The sequence below is a fragment of the Protomyctophum parallelum genome (assembly GCF_964188405.1).
Source record: "Protomyctophum parallelum genome assembly, chromosome: 1".
NCBI lineage: Eukaryota > Metazoa > Chordata > Actinopteri > Myctophiformes > Myctophidae > Protomyctophum > Protomyctophum parallelum.
The window spans coordinates 33221127-33248700 of NC_139697.1; the positions used below are offsets into that span (position 1 = coordinate 33221127).

General features: G+C 43.9%; 1 protein-coding gene across 1 annotated transcript in view; it reads right to left on the reverse strand.

Annotated features, from left to right (window-relative positions):
• The window catches only part of csmd2 (CUB and Sushi multiple domains 2), a gene marked incomplete at both ends in the record, with an annotated part of 400982 nt that overhangs the window by 114750 nt on the left and 258658 nt on the right, over positions 1-27574 (reverse strand). Inside the window, 6 exons of the mRNA XM_083776184.1 lie at positions 9595-9711; positions 11736-11930; positions 24655-24842; positions 25190-25328; positions 26562-26753; positions 26939-27141. Coding sequence (XP_083632310.1) covers positions 9595-9711; positions 11736-11930; positions 24655-24842; positions 25190-25328; positions 26562-26753; positions 26939-27141 — 1034 coding nt within the window. The remainder of the gene's footprint in view (positions 1-9594; positions 9712-11735; positions 11931-24654; positions 24843-25189; positions 25329-26561; positions 26754-26938; positions 27142-27574) is intronic.

Genomic DNA, 27574 nt, shown 5'->3' on the forward strand with positions numbered 1-27574 from the left:
CACTCCATTCAAATGTGATTGCCTGACATTAACTTGAAAGACTCAGACAATCACGCAATCTTCCTTTCAAGGTTCTCATGCGTCTACTATTTCAAACTCCCGCTGCTATTGTTCAAGAACATTCAGCACTTTCAGAACCAATAACAAATTAGACACAAAAGTATGATTAATAACCCCCAAAATGCCCTCTAAGAAAAAAACTGTAGATGACAGTGTCATCATAACCCATTTCAGTCAGAAATATAAGGCTTCAAGCATAAAAGATAATAGTGCGGGAGATGAGAGCGCTGCCATGGAGTGCTATCGCACAGCAAAGATCAACAACTCCATTCAAATGTTAAGTTGAAGGGCTCAGGCATTCACACACAATCCATGCTGCTTTCAAGCTTTTCGAGCAAATACTGTTCAACCTCCTGCTACTGTTGCTTTCCAACACAGATCAGCAAGCAATAACATCTGTACGTCTGGTGCTCGGCACATTGCGTCGCAGTTCATTTTATTTCGTTATTTGGTTTATTTACAGTACTGCGGGTGTTACAAAGCGGTATTTCTGTGGACACATCCAATGGGTCATTCACAATTCTCTTTTTGACGTTTCCGCCATCTTGTAGTCACACCAAAGCACATCTCTCTGCCCATCTGTCTCCTTTGCAAAATGGAAACAGAGATCTTTTTTAAACACTTCTCCTATTAGTCAAAACTGCTTCACAAGAGCAATGCTTGTGTAACTATAAGACATTTTAAATGCATGGACTACACGGTAATCAAAATACACAGGCGTGGGGTTCTGCCATCACATAGGGTGGTTCTAATGTTGCCACTTTAGATTAAAGAAACACAGAAAAAGTACCAAGTACTTGGCACTGCGTCTTGAAATGTTTGTCTGAGATGAGCCCCGAAAACAATGCTTTGATTGTGTGGATTATTGGCCTGTCTGTCAACAACACACCTGAGTAGCAACATGGTTTGGCGTTATGTTGAACTAAAAGGAGAATGAGACGATGGAGAAAGAATGAAGGAGCCAGTGCATTCTCCGGCAGCGGCGGTCAGTCAGGCGCTCCGCTGCCGAGGGGAGGGGCCCCACTTTGGGAACCACTGCAGTACTGTAATGGACTTTGTGAGGCATCTTTACTATTCTTCAGATAGAAAGCAGGGTACAAGTAGGGGTCGTACAGTACATCAATGATCTATTGCACTCAGTGGAATCTAAGATATGTGATCCCAATGTTATTATTTTATTTCATTATAATTGGAAAGTTTGGGAGTACTTTTGCTAACTTTTGGACATAGGGGCACCAGTCTGACAGTGTATTGTTTCACAATATGTTGATATTGGCTTACCTTACTTGACATTGAGCAGGACCAGATGAGGAAGGAAAGACAACAGTCTGTGTCTCAAGTGTCTTGTAGTATTAAATCTGTCTAAGCGGAAGCCACCCATACTAAACCATCCTGAACATGATTCCAGTGTACTGTATAAGAACCGTGGAGAGAATAAACCAGAGTGAACCAGAGTGAACCAGAAGTGCCAAGGACACAGAACAATTGATTTAGGGAACAACTAAAAGCCTGTTTTGATTGGAGACATTGGGAAATCTGTCTATCTGGATTGTTCACCAGATGAATGACTACAGTTACACATGATTGCATAATCTTTTTGTCTACAGCTGGTTGTCCCCACAAGCAAGATCAAAATCTATCCAAATAATAAATCATCATGTGGCACTAAGGACATAATAAAACATTGTATACGCAAGGAAACAGCTTTCAAAACACATAATGTGGAACAATTAGTCAGAAAAGGAGCTTTGAATCAAATTAAAGGAAGCTAATTTGGCTTCACCAGGTGTGGACACACACTATCTCCAACTAAACCTGATGTGACAGACAATTACATACATTGCTACAATGACGTAAACACTTTATTTACCAGATGTTTATCACAATTAGATAACTCTGGAAAGTGCACCAAATACTTTAAACTGAAAACATTTCAGTGCACAAATACTAAGAAAACGGCTTGGCCAGATGAGCACAACGCTTTTCTTTTGAATAATTTGCAAATGAGCTACCAAGCTTTCAGGCTTCCGTAGTCAATGTTCCTCTGCCATGGAAAACTGCACATGCACACATACATGTCATGCACACACGCACATAAACACTACCCAAAATGCCATGTCCAAAAGAAAGGAAAAAAAGCAGGGATTTCAGACCAATAGCCGTTGTATTGCAGAAGATGACATAATTTCTAAACATTAATCAGACCCAACACCTATGCTATCTTTTGAAAGGCTTTCAACAGAACACAAACAGACATTTTGGTGTAAAAAATGGTCCAGCAGGAACTGAAATAAGAGGTGCCGGCAGCAGCCAGCAAGATTCTATGGAACAATGCTGTTTATTTTAATTTCGACAGGCTGTCAAAATGTTGGTCAAAACATTGGTATGATGAAGACGATGAAAGATTAAATGTATCTGTATTTGGCCACTGACGCCCATCTGAAAATCTGTTGTTCCAGGGACAAAGATTTTAGTTAAAAACGTTCACTGTGAAAGAATATATATTCAAAGAGTTGTGCCACATTGTCATGGATTTTCAAAAATAGCAGTTCTACAAACTTGTAGCTATTGAAAAATAGCAGATCTACAAGCTCATAGCATGGCACTTGGTGCCGTGCTATGAGCTTGTAGATCTGCTAGTTTTTCAATAGCTAAAGTATAACATAATGCTTAAAACACCTGGGCATGTCATAATAGGCAAACCTTCAGTGAAAAGAATAAATCTACAAGCTATGATTTGGTGTAGAGAGGGGAAAAGGAGGAGAACTATAGACCCATTGGGGTCAATTAAGTAATAGTTTTTGTTTTTGCCTAAACCCTGAACTGAGATCATGCTTCCTTCAATGCATGAGGAGTGAACAAGTTGCTTCTTATAACCTCCATGTTGGTACATGGAGGTTGGTGCGAACAATGTGTTAGATAATACTCCTCTTGTGATGAAACGTGAGGATAACAAACATAAACAAATAAAAACATAAGAAACTGGTTCACCATTTGGCTATCATAAAGTTGCTATTAGCCTGAGAATCAGATGAATCTTCAAGCTATTTTTTTGCGGTGACACTGACAATGCAACCAACAGCTCATGTTGTCATTACATCACATTTGAGCAGAAATAAACGCATACAAAGGCGTGATTTTCCAGCCCCAACCAACTTCTGCTATAGCCATGCCTCCAGGACTACCCCGTGTGGTGACACAGATTGACTTCGTGAAGGACTGCCAGTTCTAAATCGATCTCTATTTCACCTTGAACAACAACTATGTTTTCTGATAACATTTTGATTCTGGTGACTTTTTACATCACAAAACAATGCAGGCACGCTGCTGAGAGGTGGGCTTGAGCTGCATGGTGACCCTAGCGAGTGAGTTGTATACAGATAGGGTGGAAACTGGGAATCTTGTGACCGTAGGTCGCAGATTACTATGAAAACCTGGAAAACCTGTCAGTCAGTCCGTCCGTCCATCACACCTCCATATATGGTTGTCAGTCCGTCACGCCTTGTGACACGTCATGCCACCATATATGGCCGTCAGTCCGCCACGACTCGTGACACACTCCATATATGGCCGTCTCCATATATGAAGATCACGACACTGACCTCATCAAACCCTGGATAGCCATACTGTACATGGAGAAGATGTCACATAGATCTGCATATATGGAGCCACCCAGCAACTCTACATCTGAACTCAAACCTCCAACCATTAGATATGGAGCTGACCTGTTCTGACATTCCAGATGTTGATCCGTCCCCACCCGTCCTTCCTCTTCGATGTCTTCCTTATGACTGATACCTGTCCATTTAAACTCTAGACGGGCCTGCCCCAAAGTTATTAGTGCACCCGTTTTTGGCATGCAGCCGTGCCCGGCAGCCAGCAAAAACTATAGTTCTCAACAGGCCCGGTAATTGAGCTGGCCCGAGGCCCCGCCTGGCCTTAGGAAATTGGAACACCTCTGGGTGGCTTTCTGGCATGCCACATTCTGTCAACAACATCTCAATCTAAAAATGTTACCATGAAATGTATTTCTGCTCCAGAAGTTGCAAATGAAAAATGAAATGAACCTAAAATGTGATCAAAAAACTATTTTCTGATAACACAGAGGTCAGCGTTGTGAAACTGCCTGGGCCATAAAACCTCCTCCTCCTCTCTTCTGTTATCCAACGCAATCTCATCATGGCTATAGGGGCATAGCCAAACATTAAGAGGTACAGGTGCTCTAGTGAAAGTATAGGGGGGCAATAGGCATTGCAGAATTTGGTGGTGGGGGGGGGGATCACATCCGTGTGAAGTAAGGGGCGCACTCTGATGTTGTCGTACATCATCCAAAAAATAATATACTACTACATGATACAATGTTTAAATAAACTCGATCTTTTCATCATGATAACTGGCCCCGAGCTGAATTAAAACAGTTGCACTGTTTAGAAAAGCCAATTTGCTCAGACACACATTCATTGTCAATGGCATTTCACGTTTATGTTGGGACAAAATAGCCGATTTGCTCATCTACATATGACGTACATTTTCCTTTCATTGTCAATGGCATTTAATGTTTGTGTTTCCACATAAAGCAGATTTGTTCAGACACGTATGACGTACATTCATTCTCCTTTCATTGCCAATGGTAAATGTGACAAGAGTTCAGGACAGAAAAGCTGTCGCCCCTCAAGAAAAGAAGAGGTGTGTCAAGCTAATGGAAACTGCTGTGAAAACACTGAGGCAGAGAGGTTCACATTATGGTTCTGCTGCTGCATGACAAAGTGATGCTTCCCTGCCTCAGGCTTCTTTCTCATGTGCCCAGAAAATGCAAATGGAGCCTTTAATTATTCCCTGTCTCTTTGGTGTGTCTGGGCACTGAGTGAAATATGTTGCTAGTATAGTGTCCGGGGGATTTGGCAGCCAGTCGTTTGGAGACACTGGCGGAGCTCTGAATGGGAGGAATGACCTCCACGTGTAACAGATTGGACCGCGAGTGTCCCAAGGCTAGATTCATACAGCCTGCCGCTTGGCTTAACTGGACAGTGACAGGCTTTTTTTTTGTTTCACCCCACACAGCCATACTGTTGATAGCTCATTAGAAGGAGGGAGGGAAGCAGACAGACACACACACACACACACACACACACACACACACACACACAGCCTGTGGGGTTATACACAGGCAACACTGTGAGCATGCAGGCATAGAGTCACTGAGAATGAGACACTCCAGAGCGACAATCAGCACAGTGAGAGAGAGAGAGATACTTTTGCTATTCATATTGTACAAATATTCTACCTTTTTATTTGCATTTATCTTAATTGTTTTTATTTTTTACTAGAGATGTCATTGTTACCTGCTTTGGCACCATTGTAATGAATGCAGACATGACTCTTATGCCAATAAAGAACTATTGAATTCAACATTTTAATTTCATTAATTGAGAGGGAGCGAGGGAGCGAGAGACACATTAATGTCAGTTTGGAGAGTACACACACACACACACACACACACACACACACACACACACACACACACACACACACACACACACACAGCAAAGTTCTGAGTGTTAATTTAACTCAGAGAGTGTAGGCTATAATATAACAAAATCAACCCTTGCATTTGGTTCCATTTGTACAATTAACACCCTGATTTTACAGTGTGCACCAACTGCCTGTGGTTTTGTACTGTATTTACATGCTCGCCCGCTACATGTGTGTTCATGTGAGTCTCATATATTTGCTCATCCACGAATATAGGGAATTACACATTGGAAGAAAGCCAGATATGACCTTTAAGATGGAAATGCCAGAACGAAAAGAAATGTTTGTGGCTCTGCAGCTTCCAGACAGCAATTATTTCTCGTTGTGTTCGCACGTTTGTGTGTGTGTGTGTGTGTGTGTGTGTGTGTGTGTGTGTGTGTGTGTGTGTGTGTGTGTGTGTGTGTGTGTGTGTGTGTGCATGCGTGTTTGTGTTTAGACAGACAAACAAAAAAAGCCCGGTCAATAATATAGTGAGAATAGAATTCCTCTGTACTAAATAATTTGAGGTGGAAGTGAAACTAAAACAACATATTGCACTTAAAGAGTGCAGATGAAAGAAGTTACAGGAACTCCATGCTGCTGTGAGTGACTGACTGTATGGAAGCATAAAAAAGGGCCCCACCCTTTGTAATAATTTAAATATCTATCTAAGAAGCTATGGTTGTGATGTTTTCCTCCGAATACCTTTGCTTATATACTTTTCTGGTCGTGGGATATACTTCACACACTTGAAGAGTCCTTTTGTAAGAGTTGCTTCCCACACACACCAGTCTCTCGTGTGTGTGTGAAAAAAAGAAAGAAAAAAAGAAAAGCTCTGCTTTACTTGGCCCTTTCCCAATTACCCCCTTCTCCTTGGCCCTTAGCCCTTCCCCTTGCTGATGCGCGTTCACGTGAGGAGGAAGTGTTATCTCATTTCTCTTGGGAGCGAGAGTTAGGGCCGAGGGTTAGGGCTAGAATCCCCTTCAGACGAAGTGACATCGCGATGGGACTTAAAACGGAGCAACATCACAGAGGGCTGAAAGGCGGACGAGGTAAGAAGCCTTTTTTGTCCTTTATTATGGAAAAATATTATAATAACCAATATTATTTGAATGTATTAACAATCTGCATCGCCAAAAATATCGCAATCTCTAGCAAAGGTTAACGTTACCTCACGTGAACTAACGATATGATACGGCGTTGCATTCATACAACGTTACCCATTCATTTGGCGCCGCTTCGGCGCTTTATTCTTTTTTATTTATCGCCGGTGCCCCGGTGATACAACTCGGATGCAAGCTAGCTTATTAGCAGGCATCAGTCCGACCCCCCAGACCACGATATGTCAACATTCTGCAGTTTTGGAGCTCTTAAAAGGCCTACTGTACCTACATAACGCTGACGCTGCATAACGTTGGATACTCGCTGCAGTGATAGCTATGGTTTTATCATGACCAATGTTAAGCTAATCCCCACAAGTTGCAAAACTTACATAACTAATTAGCAATGGTGTTGTTTTTTTCCCCAGGCAAACCAGCTATGGAACAGATTGCAAGCTGCTGTACAGACTGTACATTGGATGGAGATGAATCACGATGGCATTTTCATTGATAGAAAATTACTCTGTTCTTAATGATATTAAAAACAATGAACACAGTGACCACAGCCCCTTCTTTATATACTGTAAATTGTTTTTCATTTTTCTAACCCTGTATATATATCTGTACCCATGCTATGCAAACTGTTAATACAATAATCAATGAATCAGGTACAACTGTTGAGCAGGTGTCAGAATGAGCTATATCTAGCTGAATTACATTCTGCATGGTGGGCTACCAACATGAGACAAAATTACAACATATTTATTTCATCATAACCAACAGCAATGTTATATTTACGTTCCATCTCTACAGCTTATGGGAAGTAGTTTCTAAAGTGGGTTATGGGCTAAATGATAGTTTGTACACTCTCAGAGTTAATTAACATTGATTTTACAATATAAATTGGGGGTCCCGGGGACAGAAATGCCACCAAATGGGGGTCTGCGGGCTAATTAGTGTCAATTTGGGGTCCTTGACATAACAAGTTTGGGGACCACTGACCTGTAGTGAGCTTGCAGATCAGCTATTTTCTGAGAACAGGTTGTATATCAATATATTATATCACATATCAATATCTACAAGGGACGTTCAATATTTAGGGATGTTCCAATTCCTAGGGGGATGATTTATTTCCCTACCCCTTGACACTCATTATGAAGGGACAAGGGGAAGGGGCAAGGGCTGAGGGGTAGGGTTAAAAAAGGAATTGGGAAAGGGCCTTATTCTTATCTCTCGTCCCCTCTGCAAAGACCGATGACACTTACAGGTGGATGCTTCACAGTGATGAAGGCATTGTTAAATGTGCAAAAACCTTTTAATTTAAACCTTAATCAGGAAAATATGCAATCCGTGAAATCAAGTGCTTCTTCTTCATTAAGCCTGTGGTTGCCAAGGAACCCTCATCATATACATCTTGGATATATACAGTACCTTGCTTAACACCCTGAGCGCACAGGACGGAGTTCTCCGCCCTATCAATTAGTAACGCCCAGCACTCAAGACGGAGATTGATCAAAAGGACGGAGATTATTGATATAAAAACCGATCACGTCACTCCACAGGCTGGGAGTGTCTGTTGCCCCAACATTCGATGTTGCGCAACAGTGGGACGTCATCGAAAATGTCCCTCCCTGTTTAGCCGACGAGATGGAAAATCTTAAAACATGAAAAACTCTTGATCTAAATCACTCCGTCCAATTCTAAGAAGATATTATGTGTTAGATGGCCCACCGCGGTCCTGTCGCTAATCGCGATAGAATTAATCATACCTCCCGTTGTCGATCGCCTCTAGAGTGTTTTGGCTACATCTAGCTACTTCAGCCACATCCGGGATAAAATCTGGTCCGTCGCTAAATGTGCTCTGCTGCTATAAATCGCTGAGCGCTATGATTTAATGGATTAAATAACCACGGGCGTTCAAGGTGTTAATTTAATCAGCTCCGTGCAGTGAGTGGGATTATCCACCCACTCACTGACAATGAGACATGAACAAATACACTTTCGATTCATTCTCCAGGTATTTCCTTTTGACAATCAAGCTGCCTACCGCATTTCTTTTTCATCTATCTGTCTTGGTTAGTTGCTTTGCGCTGTCATTACATGCACAGATTTGAGTTGTATTATTTGCACGCTAGTTATATACACAGTTACTGTACCTCGTTTCCTGACTAGGGAACATGTATTATCCCACAACTTGCATCTGCTAAACGCCCACATTCGAAACGGCATCCTTTAATACAAATGCGGACGGCTCTGACGCAAGGAGAGAAAACACATGATACAGTACAAGCACGTAGCAGACAAGATAAAAATGGACACATTCCTTGTGCAAGAAACCGTCACTTTAGCTCTGATTCCGTGGTCCTACCTATGATGGAAATAAGCTATCTCTAAACCCACTGGTGCATACATGGATGGAGTGGTAACACCTGCTACAGGGCAGAGCAGTAATGTACTCGATGTCTGGATGATTTTCATCCTGAGTGATCCTATCAGCTTTCCTGACGATTCTCTCACAGCACGAGAGCTACTAGAAGGAAGCCCTATAAAACCGGTGATTTTGTTTGCCGTCTCAAGAACACGATCGCTGCGTGGAGCATGACATAAAAGAGAAAGGTAAGAGCACTTTCAATCACCGTACGGTAGAAGTTACACGACAGCTGGAGAGTTTCCAAAAATATTTCATCCGCCTTTCGTCAGGCCTTCTTTAACACGATTTTTAGCACGTGTACGCCACTTAGCGTCATTAAAAACTGTCACACCTACAGTAGCTAGAAATGATTTACAGCCTTCCCAATGACGTCATTAATGAGCCAGGGTTCCAAGCGGACTACCGATTGGCTAATGTCAACGATCACCTCTTCACTCACGTATCTGTCCGTCCAAGCCATGTAACGTTTTGTGTTTGTTCACTCCGGCTTACCGTAGTCCTTTGGCACCAACACAGAGTACAGGCAGGTGCGCGCACTGCTGTAGTTGCCGGGGTAACCAGGAGACAGGACGACACCCTCCAAGCTGGAGTACTGTCCACCGCAAGGGGCTGAGAGAGAGAGAGAGAGAGAGAGAGAGAGAGAGAGAGAGAGAGAGAGAGAGAGAGAGACAGACAGAGAGTCAGAGAGAGAGAGAGAGAGAGAGAGAGAGAGAGAGACAGAGACAGAGTCAGAGAGAGAGAGAGAGAGATAAACAGAGAGACAGACAGAGAGAGACAAATATAGTATTATATAAGGACAACAACAATTCAGCAACATAAACCCCAAAAAGGATTACCAACATTATAGTAGTGTGTGTGTGTGTGTGTGTGTGTGTGTGTGTGTGTGTGTGTGTGTGTGTGTGTGTGGGTGTGTTTGCTTGCGCTTGTGTGAGAGAGGGAGAGAGAGACACAGAGGGGAAGGATGAAGCAAATAGTGTAAGATTCCTTTTTTTTCTTACTGTCTCCTAGCTCTCCTCGCTGTTTCAGTCACTCTTAAATTACTTTTCTTGTCTGATTGGGGTTTGTTGCAAGACGTCCCTGGTGTTTTCCAGAGTGAAATTGCAATGTTTTCCAAGTGTCCCCCTGAGTTTACCCTGCAGAGACACGGCCTGCATCTTCTCCTCTGCTCAAGGCCCTAAAAACTGGTCTGTCTGTGTGTGTGTGTGTGTGTGTGTGTGTGTGTGCGTGCCAGCAAGCTATTTTCCATCAAACGCACAGTGTATGCGCATGTGTGCATGCGTGCGTGCAAGCTATTTTCCATCAAACCTACAGTGTATGCATGTGTAAGTATTTGGTGACTAATCATGCATGTGTCTGTACAGTCAAGGTGAGTCCAGCAAGGATAGTATTGGTTAAATTAAAGATTTTTTACAGTACTAAACCAACACATGCATGAATTACTTCTGTGCAGCGATCATGTGTCCTCAATTAATCACACGTGTTAACGTGTGTCACATGGTGTCACACTCACAATAGCTCATCTGCATGCTTGTATAAGCTAGCTGCTCTATAAAGAAAAGTGTGGTGTGATTATGTAGGACTCAGCAGGAAGCTAGCAGTCTATAAGAAGGTCAGTGTCAATGTGTGTGTCTGTGAGTCCGGAGCTAATCTTTCAAATCATTGGACCAATCAGCGGCAAAAAAATAAGTACCTCCATATATCAATAAAACGTTTGTATAACTAAAGTTGTTTTTGCCCACAGTTTGAGTCATATCATATATAGGTTGATCATCTACAACTTACTGTATGTCACTACTGGTATACGTTGGGGTCTCTAAAATGATTGAAACATTTTTCCAAAAATATCAGTTTCAGCGGAACTGTATAGACATCAGAGATTTGGAGAAGTGATAACGTCACACGTCACAGCTCAATTTGCATATATGCCCATTGTTGCTTGTGCCTGGAAGCTACAACGATGAGTTTAACCCATTCTGACCTGAGATCAGATTCATACGAGTTTTCCACTGGACACACACTGGTCTGATGAACCCATTCTGACCTGAGATCAGATTTTTAAAAATGAGCTTGTAGATCTGCTATTTTTCAATAGCTAAAGCATAACATGATGCCAACACCAAAACGGGTGCCCGGTCAGAATGGGTTAAAACATAACTTACTGTAGCATCGTTGCATCAACTGCACCGCGTCACCAGCGGGCAAATATTACCAAATGCTACTTAGTGGTTCAGTTACAGTAGTAGTTCACTGCTTCCGAGGTTTAATGTCCGCCGTTTTGGAAGAGCTCTATCTATCTATCTGTGACCTCCCTCTTTAATGTAGCACCGGATGCCCCCGGGACGCTGTCTGTCACATTCCACATGCCATTCGGTCTATTTTACACAACACAACGTGTTTGTGCCGGATTTAACAGACATACGTTCCTGATCTGCTGCTGTTCGGGAATGCATTCCCGTGTTCAATGTGTTTCTGCGCGTATGTGTGTACGGAAATATTTCTGACACTGTTCAAAATGTGGATTCCAAGATGCACATGATTAGAAGTGGGGTTTTAACTCCCGCACGCGCTTCATCTATTGCCTCGGCTCCTGTTTGTCTTTTTGCTCCGTTCCGTCTCCAGATGTCAGTATTTACCAATGCAGATGGGCTTGGCCTTGTTCCAGCTGGGCTTGCTGTCTCCCCCCATGATGCACGTGAGGGTGGGGTCCCCCTCCAGCGTGTACCCACTGTCGCAGTAGTAGGTGACGGTGGAGCCCAGCTTGAGGTCGGCGCCCACCCGCGTGCCGTTCCGCACCGCCCCGGGCTCGAAGCAAGACTCCCTGGGGTTCTCTGTGTGGGAAAGGTAAACACAATGGAACATCAGCGGTGGTGATGTTTGAATACACTTTGCTTTCCCCATGATTCGTTCCGTTTGTGTGTACGCGTGCGTGCGTGCGTGAAAGAGATCACACTGTGACGGTTCCATTCTTTCCACTTTTCTGTTTTTCCCCCTGTCCTTCCCTCACTGTGTCCTCCGTCCCTTCCTACCTGCCCATCACTCAGTATGAGCTTTCCTCCATCTGCCAATCACTATCTTAGTTGCCACCAGGTATGTTTCCACATAATCAGGAGTCTGTCTTTTGGTGCAGGTTGCTGCATGAATGTGTTATCTATGTATACTCCCGTTGTGAAAGTACAGTAGATATGTTCAGAACGCAGCCAAGCAGCATTGCTATACTTTGCACGTTTGCACCATGCGGACACGTAATGTTTGTATCTGTAACCTTTCAGAAGGACAGAAGGACCATATGCATATTTGATGGTAAGAATACAGTGAATAATGACAATATACATATATTTACACAAATTAAACAATATAGAGGTTATGGTATATAAATTACAATAACATGATTTTCTACTGTTGCTGTGTACAGTACATTTAAAGGTATATTCAGTGATTTCACTTAATTCAAATATCACTTATTTTTTTGTTTTGTTGTGATAATCCTCTCTACTATAGAGTGTGCTGGCCATATAAGGAGTTCCTCCCTGTCCCCAGTTAACCCCTGGGGGTCAAAAAACCTTAGGTTTCGTTTTTGACTCTCTATCCTGATTGGACGAAAGGCTGGGTCCCACAGCCAAAAACGAAACCTAAGGTTTTTTGAGTGAAATCACTGAATATACCTTTAACTGTAGACACATTCTGCATTAAGCACAGCATATACAGTACATAGCTCTTCCTTCCTCTGCATTACTTAATTTATAAGAAGTCTACACAATTAAGAGAATGTAGAATAATTGTTATTTTGTATGGAATTGTGGACACAATCTTATCCATTGGCAACAAAATATTCAAGGTTTTAAGTCTGAATTGTGCGTGCAGGGTCAAATGGTGGGGCCGTGGCTCGAATGCTGAATAAATAATTCACCAATATGAAAAGGCTTGAACCACTGTATGGAGGTACTGTAACGTGGTTTGGGCTTAATTAGGACCCAGTGAACTCCAAAATGTTCATTTTTCAAGAAATGAAGAAAACCGTACATTTAAAAAAAATCAAATCAAAGTTGGTGTTGTGACTTTATATATTGTCAATTACAGTACTTGCATGAGAGCAGGAGAGGTGGTTGAGTTTAGCAGACAGTTTGAGGGTCCAATGGAGTGCCTTTTTACTACTTTTCATTGGTTCAATATTTTCAAAACATGTTCAACAGCACAGATTTATGCAAAAAGATAACCGCAGAAATTAAGATGTTTCCTCCCGACTGCAACGATAGTGAATGTATGGAGGTAGTGTACATGCAGTTAGGACACAGTGTACGGTATGGTAGTGAATGTATGGAGGTAGTGTACGTACTGTTAGGACACAGTGTACGGTATGGTAGTGAATGTATGGAGGTAGTGTATGTGCTGTTAGGACACAGTGTACTGTATGGTAGTGAATGTATGGAGGTAGTGTATGTGCTGTTAGGACAGTGTACTGTATGGTAGTGAATGTATGGAGGTAGTGTATGTGCTGTTAGGACACAGTGTACGGTATGGTAGTGAATGTATGGAGGTAGTGTAGGACACAGTGTACGGTATGGTAGTGAATGTATGGAGGTAGTGTACGTACTGTTAGGACACAGTGTACGGTATGGTAGTGAATGTATGGAGGTAGTGTAGGACACAGTGTACGGTATGGTAGTGAATGTATGGAGGTAGTGTAGGACACAGTGTACTGTATGGTAGTGAATGTATGGAGGTAGTGTAGGACACAGTGTACGGTATGGTAGTGAATGTATGGAGGTAGTGTAGGACACAGTGTACGGTATGGTAGTGAATGTATGGAGGTAGTGTAGGACACAGTGTACTGTATGGTAGTGAATGTATGGAGGTAGTGTAGGACACAGTGTACTGTATGGTAGTGAATGTATGGAGGTAGTGTAGGACACAGTGTACTGTATGGTAGTGAATGTATGGAGGTAGTGTAGGACACAGTGTACGGTATGGTAGTGAATGTATGGAGGTAGTGTAGGACACAGTGTACTGTATGGTAGTGAATGTATGGAGGTAGTGTAGGACACAGTGTACGGTATGGTAGTGAATGTATGGAGGTAGTGTAGGACACAGTGTACGGTATGGTAGTGAATGTATGGAGGTAGTGTAGGACACAGTGTACGGTATGGTAGTGAATGTATGGAGGTAGTGTATGTGCTGTTAGGACAGTGTACTGTATGGTAGTGAATGTATGGAGGTAGTGTAGGACACAGTGTACGGTATGGTAGTGAATGTATGGAGGTAGTGTACATGCAGTTAGGACACAGTGTATGGTATGGTAGTGAATGTATGGAGGTAGTGTATGTGCTGTTAGGACACAGTGTACGGTATGGTAGTGAATGTATGGAGGTAGTGTAGGACACAGTGTACGGTATGGTAGTGAATGTATGGAGGTAGTGTATGTGCTGTTAGGACACAGTGTACGGTATGGTAGTGAATGTATGGAGGTAGTGTAGGACACAGTGTACTGTATGGTAGTGAATGTATGGAGGTAGTGTAGGACACAGTGTACTGTATGGTAGTGAATGTATGGAGGTAGTGTAGGACACAGTGTACGGTATGGTAGTGAATGTATGGAGGTAGTGTAGGACACAGTGTACTGTATGGTAGTGAATGTATGGAGGTAGTGTAGGACACAGTGTACGGTATGGTAGTGAATGTATGGAGGTAGTGTAGGACACAGTGTACGGTATGGTAGTGAATGTATGGAGGTAGTGTAGGACACAGTGTACGGTATGGTAGTGAATGTATGGAGGTAGTGTATGTGCTGTTAGGACAGTGTACTGTATGGTAGTGAATGTATGGAGGTAGTGTAGGACACAGTGTACTGTATGGTAGTGAATGTATGGAGGTAGTGTAGGACACAGTGTACTGTATGGTAGTGAATGTATGGAGGTAGTGTAGGACACAGTGTACTGTATGGTAGTGAATGTATGGAGGTAGTGTAGGACACAGTGTACGGTATGGTAGTGAATGTATGGAGGTAGTGTAGGACACAGTGTACTGTATGGTAGTGAATGTATGGAGGTAGTGTAGGACACAGTGTACGGTATGGTAGTGAATGTATGGAGGTAGTGTAGGACACAGTGTACGGTATGGTAGTGAATGTATGGAGGTAGTGTAGGACACAGTGTACGGTATGGTAGTGAATGTATGGAGGTAGTGTATGTGCTGTTAGGACAGTGTACTGTATGGTAGTGAATGTATGGAGGTAGTGTAGGACACAGTGTACGGTATGGTAGTGAATGTATGGAGGTAGTGTACATGCAGTTAGGACACAGTGTATGGTATGGTAGTGAATGTATGGAGGTAGTGTATGTGCTGTTAGGACACAGTGTACGGTATGGTAGTGAATGTATGGAGGTAGTGTAGGACACAGTGTACGGTATGGTAGTGAATGTATGGAGGTAGTGTATGTGCTGTTAGGACACAGTGTACGGTATGGTAGTGAATGTATGGAGGTAGTGTAGGACACAGTGTACGGTATGGTAGTGAATGTATGGAGGTAGTGTATGTGCTGTTAGGACACAGTGTACGGTATGGTAGTGAATGTATGGAGGTAGTGTAGGACACAGTGTACGGTATGGTAGTGAATGTATGGAGGTAGTGTAGGACACAGTGTACTGTATGGTAGTGAATGTATGGAGGTACTGTTAGGACACAGTGTACGGTATGGTAGTGAATGTATGGAGGTAGTGTACATGCAGTTAGGACACAGTGTACGGTATGGTAGTGAATGTATGGAGGCAGTGTACGTACTGTTAGGACACAGTGTACTGTATGGTAGTGGATGTATGGAGGTAGTGTACATGCAGTTAGGACACAGTGTACGGTATGGTAGTGAATGTATGGAGGCAGTGTACGTACTGTTAGGACACAGTGTACGGTATGGTAGTGAATGTATGGAGGCAGTGTAGGCCACAGTGTACTGTATGGTAGTGAATGTATGTATGTAGTGTACATGCTGTTAGGACACAGTGTACGGTATGGTAGTGAATGTATGGAGGTAGTGTAGGACACTGTACTGTATGGTAGTGAATGTATGGAGGTAGTGTAGGACACAGTGTACTGTATGGTAGTGAATGTATGGAGGTAGTGTACATGCTGTTAGGACACAGTGTACGGTATGGTAGTGAATGTATGGAGGTAGTGTAAGACACAGTGTACGGTATGGTAGTGTATGTATGGAGGTAGTGTAGGACACAGTGTACTGTATGGTAGTGAATGTATGGAGGTAGTGTAGGACACAGTGTACGGTATGGTAGTGAATGTATGGAGGTAGTGTAGGACACAGTGTACTGTATGGTAGTGAATGTATGGAGGTACTGTTAGGACACAGTGTACTGTATGGTAGTGAATGTATGGAGGTAGTGTAGGACAGTGCAGTGTTTCCTGCAGGAAAAGGCCTTGGCATGGTTCTGGGCGCGGGGGGAAAAATTTGATCAATTAATTAATTAATTTGATTAATAAATTAAGATTAATTTGTATTATTGCTCTTGTATTGCTATTGGAGACACTGGGGGGACACTGGGGGGACACTGGGGAGGCGCTGCAGGGGCACTAGGGAGGCACTGGGGAGACACTGGGGAGGCACTGGGGGGACACTGGGAAGACACTGGGGAGGCACTGGGGAGGCATTGGGAAGACACTGGGGAGGCACTGGGGAGGCACTGGGGGGGCACTGGGGAGGCACTGGGGAGACACTGGGGAGGCACTGGGGAGACATGGGGAGGCACTGGGGGGACACTGGGGAGACACTGGGGAGGCACTGGGGGGGGCACTGGGGAGGCACTGGGGAGACATGGGGAGGCACTGGGGAGGCACTGGGGGGACACTGGGGGGACACTGGGCAGGCACTGGGGAGGCATTGGGAAGACACTGGGGAGGCACTGGGGGGGCACTGGGGAGGCACTGGGGAGACACTGGGGAGGCACTGGGGAGACATGGGGAGGCACTGGGGAGGCACTGGGGGGACACTGGGCAGACACTGGGGAGGCACTGGGGAGACACTGGGGAGGCACTGGGGAGACATGGGGAAGCACTGGGGAGACATGGGGAAGCACTGGGGAGGCACTGGGGGGACACTGGGGGGACACTGGGCAGGCACTGGGGAGGCATTGGGAAGACACTGGGGAGGCAATGGGGAGGCACTGGGGGGGCACTGGGGAGGCACTGGGGAGAAACTGCAGCCACTGGGGAGACATTGGGGAGGCACTCAGGGGGACACTGGGGAGCCACTGGGCAGACACTGGGGAGGCACTTGGCGGAAACTGGGCAGACACTGGGGTGGCACTGGGGGAGGCACTGGGGAGGTACTAGACATTTCATATGGCTTCCAGTTGTTTTTAGGATTGATTTTAAAATTATTTTACTTGTCTATAAAGCTCTCAATGGTCTCGCACATTCCTACCTACATGACTGCCTGCCTAAATATGTCCCAAACCGCCCCCTAAGGTCTTCCACTGCTAGCCTGCTCGCTTTGCCTAAAAAAATGGCAACTAAAAAATACAGGGAAGCAGCTTTTTGCTTCTACGGGCCGTCGGCATGGAACAAGCTCCCACTGTACCTTCGTCAGGCAGCCTCTGTAGACATTTTTAAAGCTCAGCCCAAGACCCACTTCTACAACATTGCTTTTAATTGATCTTTTATTTTTTATTTTTTGTTATTCATGTCCTCACTGTATTGCATTACTGCTTGTTTTTTAATGTCGTTGCCTTGCTTTTCTTTTATTCTCCATTGTTCTGTAAAGCACTTTGAGCTGCATTTCATGTCATGAAAGGTGCTATACAAATAAAGTTTTATTATTATTATTATTATATCACACACACTATGATTCACTATCCCCCTCAAAAAATGCGCAGCGCCATACCAACAACATTGTGCAGGAAACCCTGCAGTGTACGGTATGGTAGTGAATGTATGGAGGTAGTGTATGTGCAGTGTACGGTATGGTAGTGAATGTTTGGAGGTAGTGTAGGACACAGTGTACGGTATGGTAGTGAATGTATGGAGGTAGTGTAGGACACAGTGTACGGTATGGTAGTGAATGTATGGAGGTAGTGTAGGACACAGTGTACGGTATGGTAGTGAATGTATGGAGGTAGTGTAGGACACAGTGTACTGTATGGTAGTGAATGTATGGAGGTAGTGTAGGACACAGTGTACGGTATGGTAGTGAATGTATGGAGGTAGTGTAGGACACAGTGTACTGTATGGTAGTGAATGTATGGAGGTAGTGTACGTACTGTTAGGACACAGTGTACTGTATGGTAGTGAATGTATGGAGGTAGTGTAGGACACAGTGTACGGTATGGTAGTGAATGTATGGAGGTAGTGTAGGACACAGTGTACGGTATGGTAGTGAATGTATGGAGGTACTGTTAGGACACAGTGTACTGTATGGTAGTGAATGTATGGAGGTAGTGTAGGACACAGTGTACTGTATGGTAGTGAATGTATGGAGGTATTGCGTGCTGTTAGGAGCCAGTGTACTGTATGTATGGCAGCACGGACAGACAGGCAGCTGATTGAGAGTGACATTGCTCCGGCCCAAGGTCTGCTGACTGCACACACCTGTCCGTCACACAAGACTTCCACTGTGCAGTCAACTAGAGAAGACAATGCACAGCACAGCACACGCCAGCTCTCTATTCCTTACAGATAACACGCACACACACACGCACGCGCTCACACACACACACTCTGACATATCAATCACCACCCTTGAGGTCACGAGAGCGATGTCTTGACAAATCGAGCACCACATGCTGTTGTCCGGTAGAAGATGTCCACATGAAAGCAACCCCGTCCAATTTAGTATCCCTCACATCTCAAAAAACGTACTGTTGGTCAAGCGCTCCGGGCAATTTAGTCCCATCGAAAATGCCCGATCTAATTCAGCCTGGCAGCAAAAAAGCATATCATTAACGACTTTGTTCAACCTGGCATCCCTATGTCCTTACACAAAGCTCACAACGTGTCATGCTGTGTGACCTTGTATTGGCTATTTCTGCTGACTGATCTGCTATATTGGCCTCTTATTATAATGCCCAGAATAGGGAGGGATGCTAGGATTCATGTGCTTAAGTTGTTATTAAATATCTCCCTTTCAACTCACAACATAAAATGGAATTAAATTACATATACTGTACAAACTGCACTGCCACCAAATTGTCCACCAAATTCAGCAAGGTGGATGTTGGATGTCATCCTTCACGGTTGGGCAGAAGTGCTGGGCACGAGGTCTGTCTGTCTGTCTGTCTGTCTGTCTGTCTGTCTCCACAAGCCAAGGCAGGTCAGTGCTTGGGTTGCACAAAACCATTTATTCAATGGTTGCCCTTAAATGCCTTAAAACTTAAAAGTGAGTTGCATAAAATCACCATAAGGATTTCCTTAGGATATTGGATAGGGCATATGGCTTTGATCTCAAAGCGTTTCCCCTACTTAGTTACTTAGCTTTTCCCTAATGTGTTGCTGGAAGGTCCTTGGAAACCATTTTCCTCAGAAAAGTTTAAAGGACTCATATTAGTCTCTTAAAGAGATGAAATAATGAGTGGAAGATAAAACAATGACTGAATTTGGGGTGATTGAAGAGTAGGAGGAGATGCCAAGACACATCTTGTGTGCCAAGACACATTCTTGGGACAGAGAAAATCCACTGGATACTGTGAGTGATGAGCAACTTGTTTTTTATAGAGAGTATAGATTTGGACGTCAGTCTATCTTCAAAATCAAGACCTTGAATGCCTACTGGTCCAGACATTGATTTATTTTTGTATTCTCTTTGCAGAAGATAACCAACACTGACAATAATGCTATCACAAGTTAAAAGATAATGCGAGTGAAGCACCAACGAGTTGTCCCAGGACAACCGAGATGACTGGAAGCAACGATGGAGGACTATTTTCCCATTGTGGTGCAACCACTTCATTAAGGAGCTATGTGTGTCTGTCCCTGGCTGGGTCTGTCTGAGCACGAAAATAGCACACACACACACACACAGTTTGAACACCAGTAACACCAGCAGTTTACGTGCCATTCATCTGGGTGTGACCTCTCCCTTTCTTCTGTTAAAGAGGCAGAGCTTTATATAATAATACAAAAATAATACCTCTATTATGGTCACAAAGTGGTCACAAAGAGGTCAAAAAGTGCTTTGCATAAAACTAAAAGAAAAAAACAAAAAAACAAACTAATCAGCAACAAAACAAAACAATAACCTTATGCTTTACATAAAACTGAAAGAATTAAGATTAAATCTGCAACAGGAATAAAGAATAATGTGCTTTATATAAAAGTGAAGAAATAACAAAATAAATAAGCAACAGAATAAAAACAAAATAACCTTGGGGCACTCCACACATTTTAAGGGGAAGCATGGATACAAAATATAGCTGGCACCAAAATACAGTTTGTGTGACAGGTGTCACCCGTTCCGTTTGTGAAAATGCAATGTGAAAGAAGAAAAAAATCCTAGAGTGTGATAACAGACAGACGTATAGATAAGCAAAGTGAGAGAATGCATGTGCATGCATGTTGTTTCTGCATCTTTCCATATGTGCCAGATACCAAATCGCAGCATAAACACGATCATATAAAAGCTGTTTTTATTTATTTATCAGTGACTAGGACCACATGTCCCTATAGAATCTAATCAGACATGGTTAGAGCGAGAGAGCGAGAGCGAGAGAGAGAGAGAGAGAGAGAGAGATTACTTTAGAAGGGCTGACAGCAACAGCTTTCAAAATGGATATTTTAGTGGCAGGCGGGCTGACCAAACACGAGCCAGGCCAACTCGTCAGCCCACTGTTCTCTCTCCAAACGGAGCCAAAACCACAGCCAAAACATGCCTTAAAGTCGTGTTGTTTGCCTGAAACGGAGGCAGTAATTTATGTATTATTTGGTTACGGTTCATTAGTGTAGAGAATTGGAAGCAGAGAGAGGGAGTTTTCGCTGAGGCACACGCTGGGTCCATCTGCTCAGCCAGATTGGCCCTGCAGTATCACACACTGCACTTAATATTGTGGGAAATGAGTTAAGGGGTGGCTTGCGGTTAGAACGTGTTAGTGAAAACAACACTAGTGCTTTTCACCCCATTTGTGTACAATCTGCAAATGGACTGGGCTATATTCCATATAGGGTCCCGAAGAGGTCGAACTGCTTATGTAGAACTAATGATTTGCTCATGAGCCAAGAAGTGAGGAGCAAGGAGCGAGGGAGGGGTCAATCTGGGATCAGGGGAGATTTAGGCACTATTCTCTCAAGCAAAGCCCTTTAACGGAGCTGCCGTGTCTAATTTAAAGCTAGTTCAAAATAAAATGTCTGTTAGCAGAATCACGGCTTTAACGGATCACGTGACACTACAACAGGCAATATATGGGAATGTTCATTCAAGCCCAACACACAAGAAAACACAGATTCCTTCAACTCGTCTAGCCATGGTTCACATGACGCTCGTACCTCACGAGGCTTAACTCCCGCCTGTTTTACATGATCGCTACATTTACAGATGAACATTCAGATTTCAAATATAAAGTACTCACCCCATGGGCCACGGGTGTTAGAAATGTGCTGGTACAGCGATTAGCACTGCTGCATTCCGCGTTGTTTAATAAAAGGCATTTTTATCCAAGCTGTTTTTTTTTTTTGCCATAGGCTTTCTACGCGCCCCTATTGGTCGGGAGGAGTGTTGCACTCTGAAACAATGGGTGTGTTCGATATAGGCGAGATGGAGACAGGAGCATCACAGCCTGTGCTCCTTGCATAGACCTATACTCCGTGCATGTGTTCCATGTGTCGTAGCATGTGTGAATCGCAGATGGGGCTAGTGCAACCCGACACACTGCCCTTACAATACATGGTGGATTTGTGGAGTTATCTCGTAATTGCCGTTGGCGATGTAGCAGTTGTTTGTTATATTCAATGAGTTTGTTGATGCCGTCAAAGTGATCTTCAAGGGAAAAGGCCCGCTCTACTCAGACCGTCTTATAAAGTTTCAGGCGTGTGCTGGGTGCAGATTCAAAATGAACATATAGAAAATTAATATAATCCGCACTCTCAGTCGAGTAAGAGTCCTTATTTAATAATGATAGTGCTCCGCAGCAGCAGTCATACCAGACAGACAAACGCGTTTCGGCGAGCAGGCCTTCGTCAGTGTCAAAATTGGCAGTAGCAACGGAAATGACAGTTATATAGAATTTTTTGTTCAATTAAAATGGTATCACTCCTCCAAATGTTGACACTCAAAATAATCTGCAGTACAGAGGCAGACTTTGAGAGACAAGCCTCTGAAATGAGTGCCAGGTTCAGTGAAAGGGGGTACGAAGAAGTCACTTTAAATAAATGTAAGTCCAGAGTTAAACAGTTGGATAGAACCGATCTCCTAACCCCTAAACCGTCTTCCGTCTCAACAGGTCAAAGAATAGTTTTGTCTAGCACATTTTCTCCTATTTCTCAACATATTAAACATACAATTAAAAAGCATTGGCATATACTCTCCAGTGACCCTGCTATAGGTAAAAAAACCTTTTCTTCTACTCCTATCTTTGCAAATAAAAGGTCTAAGAACCTAATAGACAAACTTGATAAAAAATATATTTATGTACAACCTCAACATTTCATGTCCTCACTACCCTCAGGTAACTTCCCATGTAATAGCTGTCTTAATTGCAACGCCATGATCAAAGGAGAGGATTTTTTTACATCCTCACACAGGCAAAAAAAATAAAGTAAAAAGGAGAATCACTTGTAGAACAAAAAAAATTGTCTATCTCCTAAAATGCCCCTGTGGTTTTTGCTATGTAGGAAAAACTAAAAGAGAATTAAGAACCAGAATCACTGAACATAAAAGTAATATCAGGACAAAAGAAGAAAAATCCCACTTCAACAGTACTGGACATGATATATGTACCCTGAGGTTTCAAGGCATAAAATATATCAATGAAGAGAGGAGAGTCCGCACACAGATTTGCTCCAAGGTGTTTGCTTTTTATTCAAAACACCATAATTAATACACAACGTTTCGGCCGTGAACGGCCTTCATCAGGTGATATAAAATATATCAACCCTTTAAAGAGAGGTGGGGACAGAGATCGGTTATTATTGCAACGTGAAGCATTTTGGATCCATTTCTTAAACACTGTATTTCCTAAAGGTCTAAATTAATAATTAGTGTTAAATTGTTTTCTATGAATAACTTTTTCTGTAATGTGGATTCTGTAAGTTGAAATGAGACAATAATGATTTGTTATATTAATATGTATGTTCACTACTATGTATGTCAAAGTGATCTGCCATTGTAAGTGCCTAAGGGCTTGCGTAAATATTTAGTGATTTGGAGATTCGTAAATTACGCTGTGCGGTGCACCAGCTTTAATTTGAACACTGCGTATAAGTCTTGACTCAGAAGCTATTTTCGCTGGAGGTGGAGCAGCAGGCTATAGGTGGGGAGCATAGTCTACCTTGCACATCAGTAACTAATTCACACTGTCCCACTGGCACTCTCTAAACCAACATGACTGTCCCCCTGGCCCTCTCTAAACCAACATGACTGTCCTCCTGGCCCTCTCTAAACCAACATGACTGTCCCCCTGGCCCTCTGTAAACCAACATGACTGTCCCCCTGGCCCTCTCTAAACCAACATGACTGTCCTCCTGGCCATCTCTAAACCAACATGACACGGTCAGTGAGCATGTTGGTTGCACACTTTGTAGTGACACAGCCACACACATAGCTGTCTATAGGAGTGGTTGCAGCACTCAAAAATCACGGCACACCATCTTTAAAGAATGAAGAATCAACTGTGGTGCGTGTTTCTGCTTGCGTGATATGTGCACATTCTGGGTGTTTCATTATGTTCTTTTCTAGTCAGACACTTGTGAAGGCACAGCTCAGTGTAATTACACTCAGGGAAGCCATGGTGCAAATGGGAGGGTTGTGATCAAGACGACACAGCGGAGGGAGCCTGCGGTGTCTCTGAAGCAGTTTGCACACTGCTAATCTCACTCATATTGGACTTGAAACGAGACAAAGTTAAAAAGGGGAACAAAGCACATAAGGTCGATAAGCTGCACAGTCCCACACCACCGGAGGGAGAGTTTAGAGAGACATGAATTGTCTCTTCCATGTTCAAAAGGTCATGCATCACGCACGCAGGCACGCACGCACGCACGCACTCACACACACGCCAACCCAGACCTCCACTTTATGGTAGTAATTTCCATTTGGCATGCTAAACCATACGTGGACAACTGGTGGCCCGGGAGCCCACCTTCACCTTCACTTAATGCAATTATATGTTACAATTCCAAACATTCAAAGATGATTATTATGTATTACAATTGTATTGTCTTTTTTATATCCAATGTATTTCCTAATTAAGTTCATAAAGTTAACACAAGTATAACTAAATGCATTTGAAATGAAATCAAACTTTTACTTTTCAAGATTCCAATTCAAAAATAGCTAAAAAATAAAACATAAGCTTCAAAGTTCCCACACCTGTGCTATACTGAACATAAATCATGCCTGTACTGTACCTGTGTACTGCAGCACAAATCCATTGCTGCTGAGCGACGCGTCGCTGCGGAAGGCCAGGAAGAGCGTGTTGAGGCTGCTCTCGATGCGACTGGGAACGTCCGTGCCATAGAAACTACCCAGCAGGGGGCTGAGGGAGTCGGGCCCGTCGTAGATGTGTAAAAAGTCGTAACTGGGTTCTAGGCTGAACCTATGAAAAAATTAGAATAATACAGAGAAAAGGTGCTTGGAAAATATCTAAGCCTGGGTGAGATGAGAGGTAACTGCTTTGCAAAACACATCGAATTGGCACAATTTGGAAGTAAGTAAACGGATCATTTTTGGGTGCACTAGGGGGCATCTATAAGCGGTTACATTCGCTAATCTCTATTTGGATTGCTTATTGCCATAACAGCCTGTAATCTGATTAGGTTTTAAGTGCAATGCGGTATGGAGTCCAAGTGCACTTTGTGTGTGTGTGTGTGTGTGTGTGTGTGTGTGTGTGTGTGTGTGTGTGTGTGTGTGTGTGTGTGTGTGTGCGTCATGAGCAGAGCTTACTGGTTGAAGTTGAGAGCGATGACGTAGTCTGGCGTGACGGAGACAGTCCAGTCACACTCCCGGCCATGGGGGTAAGGCTCAGGGTACTCAGGAGATAGGATCAGGCCACTGGGTCCTGTCAGGTTCCCTCCACATGGAGCTATACCCCCAGAGGACAAAATGGCATTAATAACACGGATAAAGAAAATCACATCTGGAGAGTTCATTCAACTGTTAAACCACTTAAACCCAATTTATCGTCATAGCTGGATCGACTAGGCCTGCTCCTTTCCCCCCACCTCTGCATCTTCCTCTAAATACATTTGCCAAAAATAGCAGATCTTCACCAATCACGATACATGAGCTTGTGGATCTGCTATTCTCGCCGGATGTTTGCCCCCAAATAGGGAGGCTGGGGTTAAAGTGTAAAAATGGGTTCAGACACCGGACTATTATTACTCTATTAGGTGTCGGACTCCCCCACGGGTTAATTTGGTTCCATTTGTATACTGTCAGAGTTATGAAATGAGGAAGTCTGTCTGAGAACCACTGGCTTAATCATTCATCGGAGCAAATGCATGAAATGCTACGCTGACACTCTCAAAAGAGAGTTTAATCAGTGAATGCAGGAGATCCTATATTGAGACACAACTCCTGCCTGTTGACACAGCGGTCAACAGGTCCTCACCTGGTCTGCCCACGGCCTCCACTTGTGTTTTCCACCGCAGCTATCAAACCAATTAAGCCAAGCACTGATTGAACAATGCAGCTAATTATGGCACCTTAATTGCAACTGTTAATGACTTTGCGTCGTTTTCCAGAGCACAACGTTAATGCGATCGCAGTCCTACGACGAACAAAAGGACAACGGCGGAGAGCTGCGGTCTGTCTGATGGAGGCTGTGTTATTGAGATGGGGGCTAATCAGATCTCTGTGTCTGTCGATGTGAGCTCAGATGATGTCTAGGGGTCAGGCCAATTGGGCAAGCCACTTAAGATTCACTTCAGGACTCTATAAAATGGCCGTGTCTGGGAATATAAGCCACGTTTACAATGCCTTCCTATTCTTTCAGGCAAATGGCAGAAGTCTCGAGGCTGCATTAAACGGCGACACCGTCGCGCAGTATACAGCACGACGTACCTAATCAGATTATGCCGCTTTTAGTATTCTATAACATTCCACCATCATATTTAAGCCGAGAAGCAGAAATTCCATTATGAATGATTCCTTGCCATGTTGTGTTATGTGTTATGCCATGTATATGTCATGAGATGCAGGCAAACATCAGTCATTGACAATAATCAGCTTAGCGTTGCTGCAGACGGTGTTCTGGAGCAGAGCATGTCTGCGTGGAACGATGGAACCTGGGCGTCTGTGTGCAGTAGACCTTTACCTGAGCAGGTCGGAGGGTCCGGCTGCCAGAAGAAGCGGCTGTTGATCTCGGTGCAGGTGATCTTGCTGGCGCCCTGCAGCACGTAGCCGGGGTCGCACTGGAAGAGCACGGGGTCGCCGGGCTCCCGGCTGTCGCCGCTGCGCGTGCCGTTGGCGGGCGTGCCCGGGTCGTTGCAGGAGGTCGCCGTGGACACTACACACACAGAAGGAGGAGCACAGTGGTCACGGCAATTGAACTGTATGACCGTGTTTGTATGAGAGCTGTACACTCAAAGTTCAGAAGTGTCTCTCTCTCTGTGTCATTGTCTGTGTAGACCCACACCCTGTGTATACAATGAACACGTGCACACACACACAGCCCCTGGCTCTCCCTCTCACCAGAGAACTGCATGGCGAAGCCCTGCTTGCTGGTGAAGAAGTCGGTGGTGAACTGGAGGCTGACGGTGTTGAAGGTGCTGTGGGCGTCCGGCGGCAGCGCCGAGCCGCTCAGCTCCCTCAGCGGGACGCCTCCCTCCTGCGGCCCGTCCCAGATCCGCAGGACGTCGTGCACCTCCTCCGTGTGGAACACCAGGAAGTGGAGGCTGCGTGGGCGCGCGCGGAGAGAGAGGGGGGGGTTGGGGGAGGGGGGGGTGGATTGGGGATACAAAGACAGATAAGCAACGAAGGACAATTTTTATGTTGAAAGGAGCTCAGATGACGGATAACTGCAAGTTAAGAACGGAACCGGCAGAATTACAAAAGGAGGATACGGTTCAAAATTTAATGGAAGTTTTCTTATCGTGAGTGAGTCAGATAGACAAATGAGGCTGTGAGGGGGAAGTAAAATGGAGAGAATGGGATATTGTTATAGAATGTATTAAGGGGAGCAGAGATGTAGAAGGTTTAATGGACGATCCGCAATGTCAGCCAAGTCCAGGCTTCTCTTCTGCATTATGTTTTCTTTTTTCTTTTCTTTTTTATGGCTTTCGGGTCTAGACATCAGGATGATGATGATGCTGTCAGAATATGTATCCA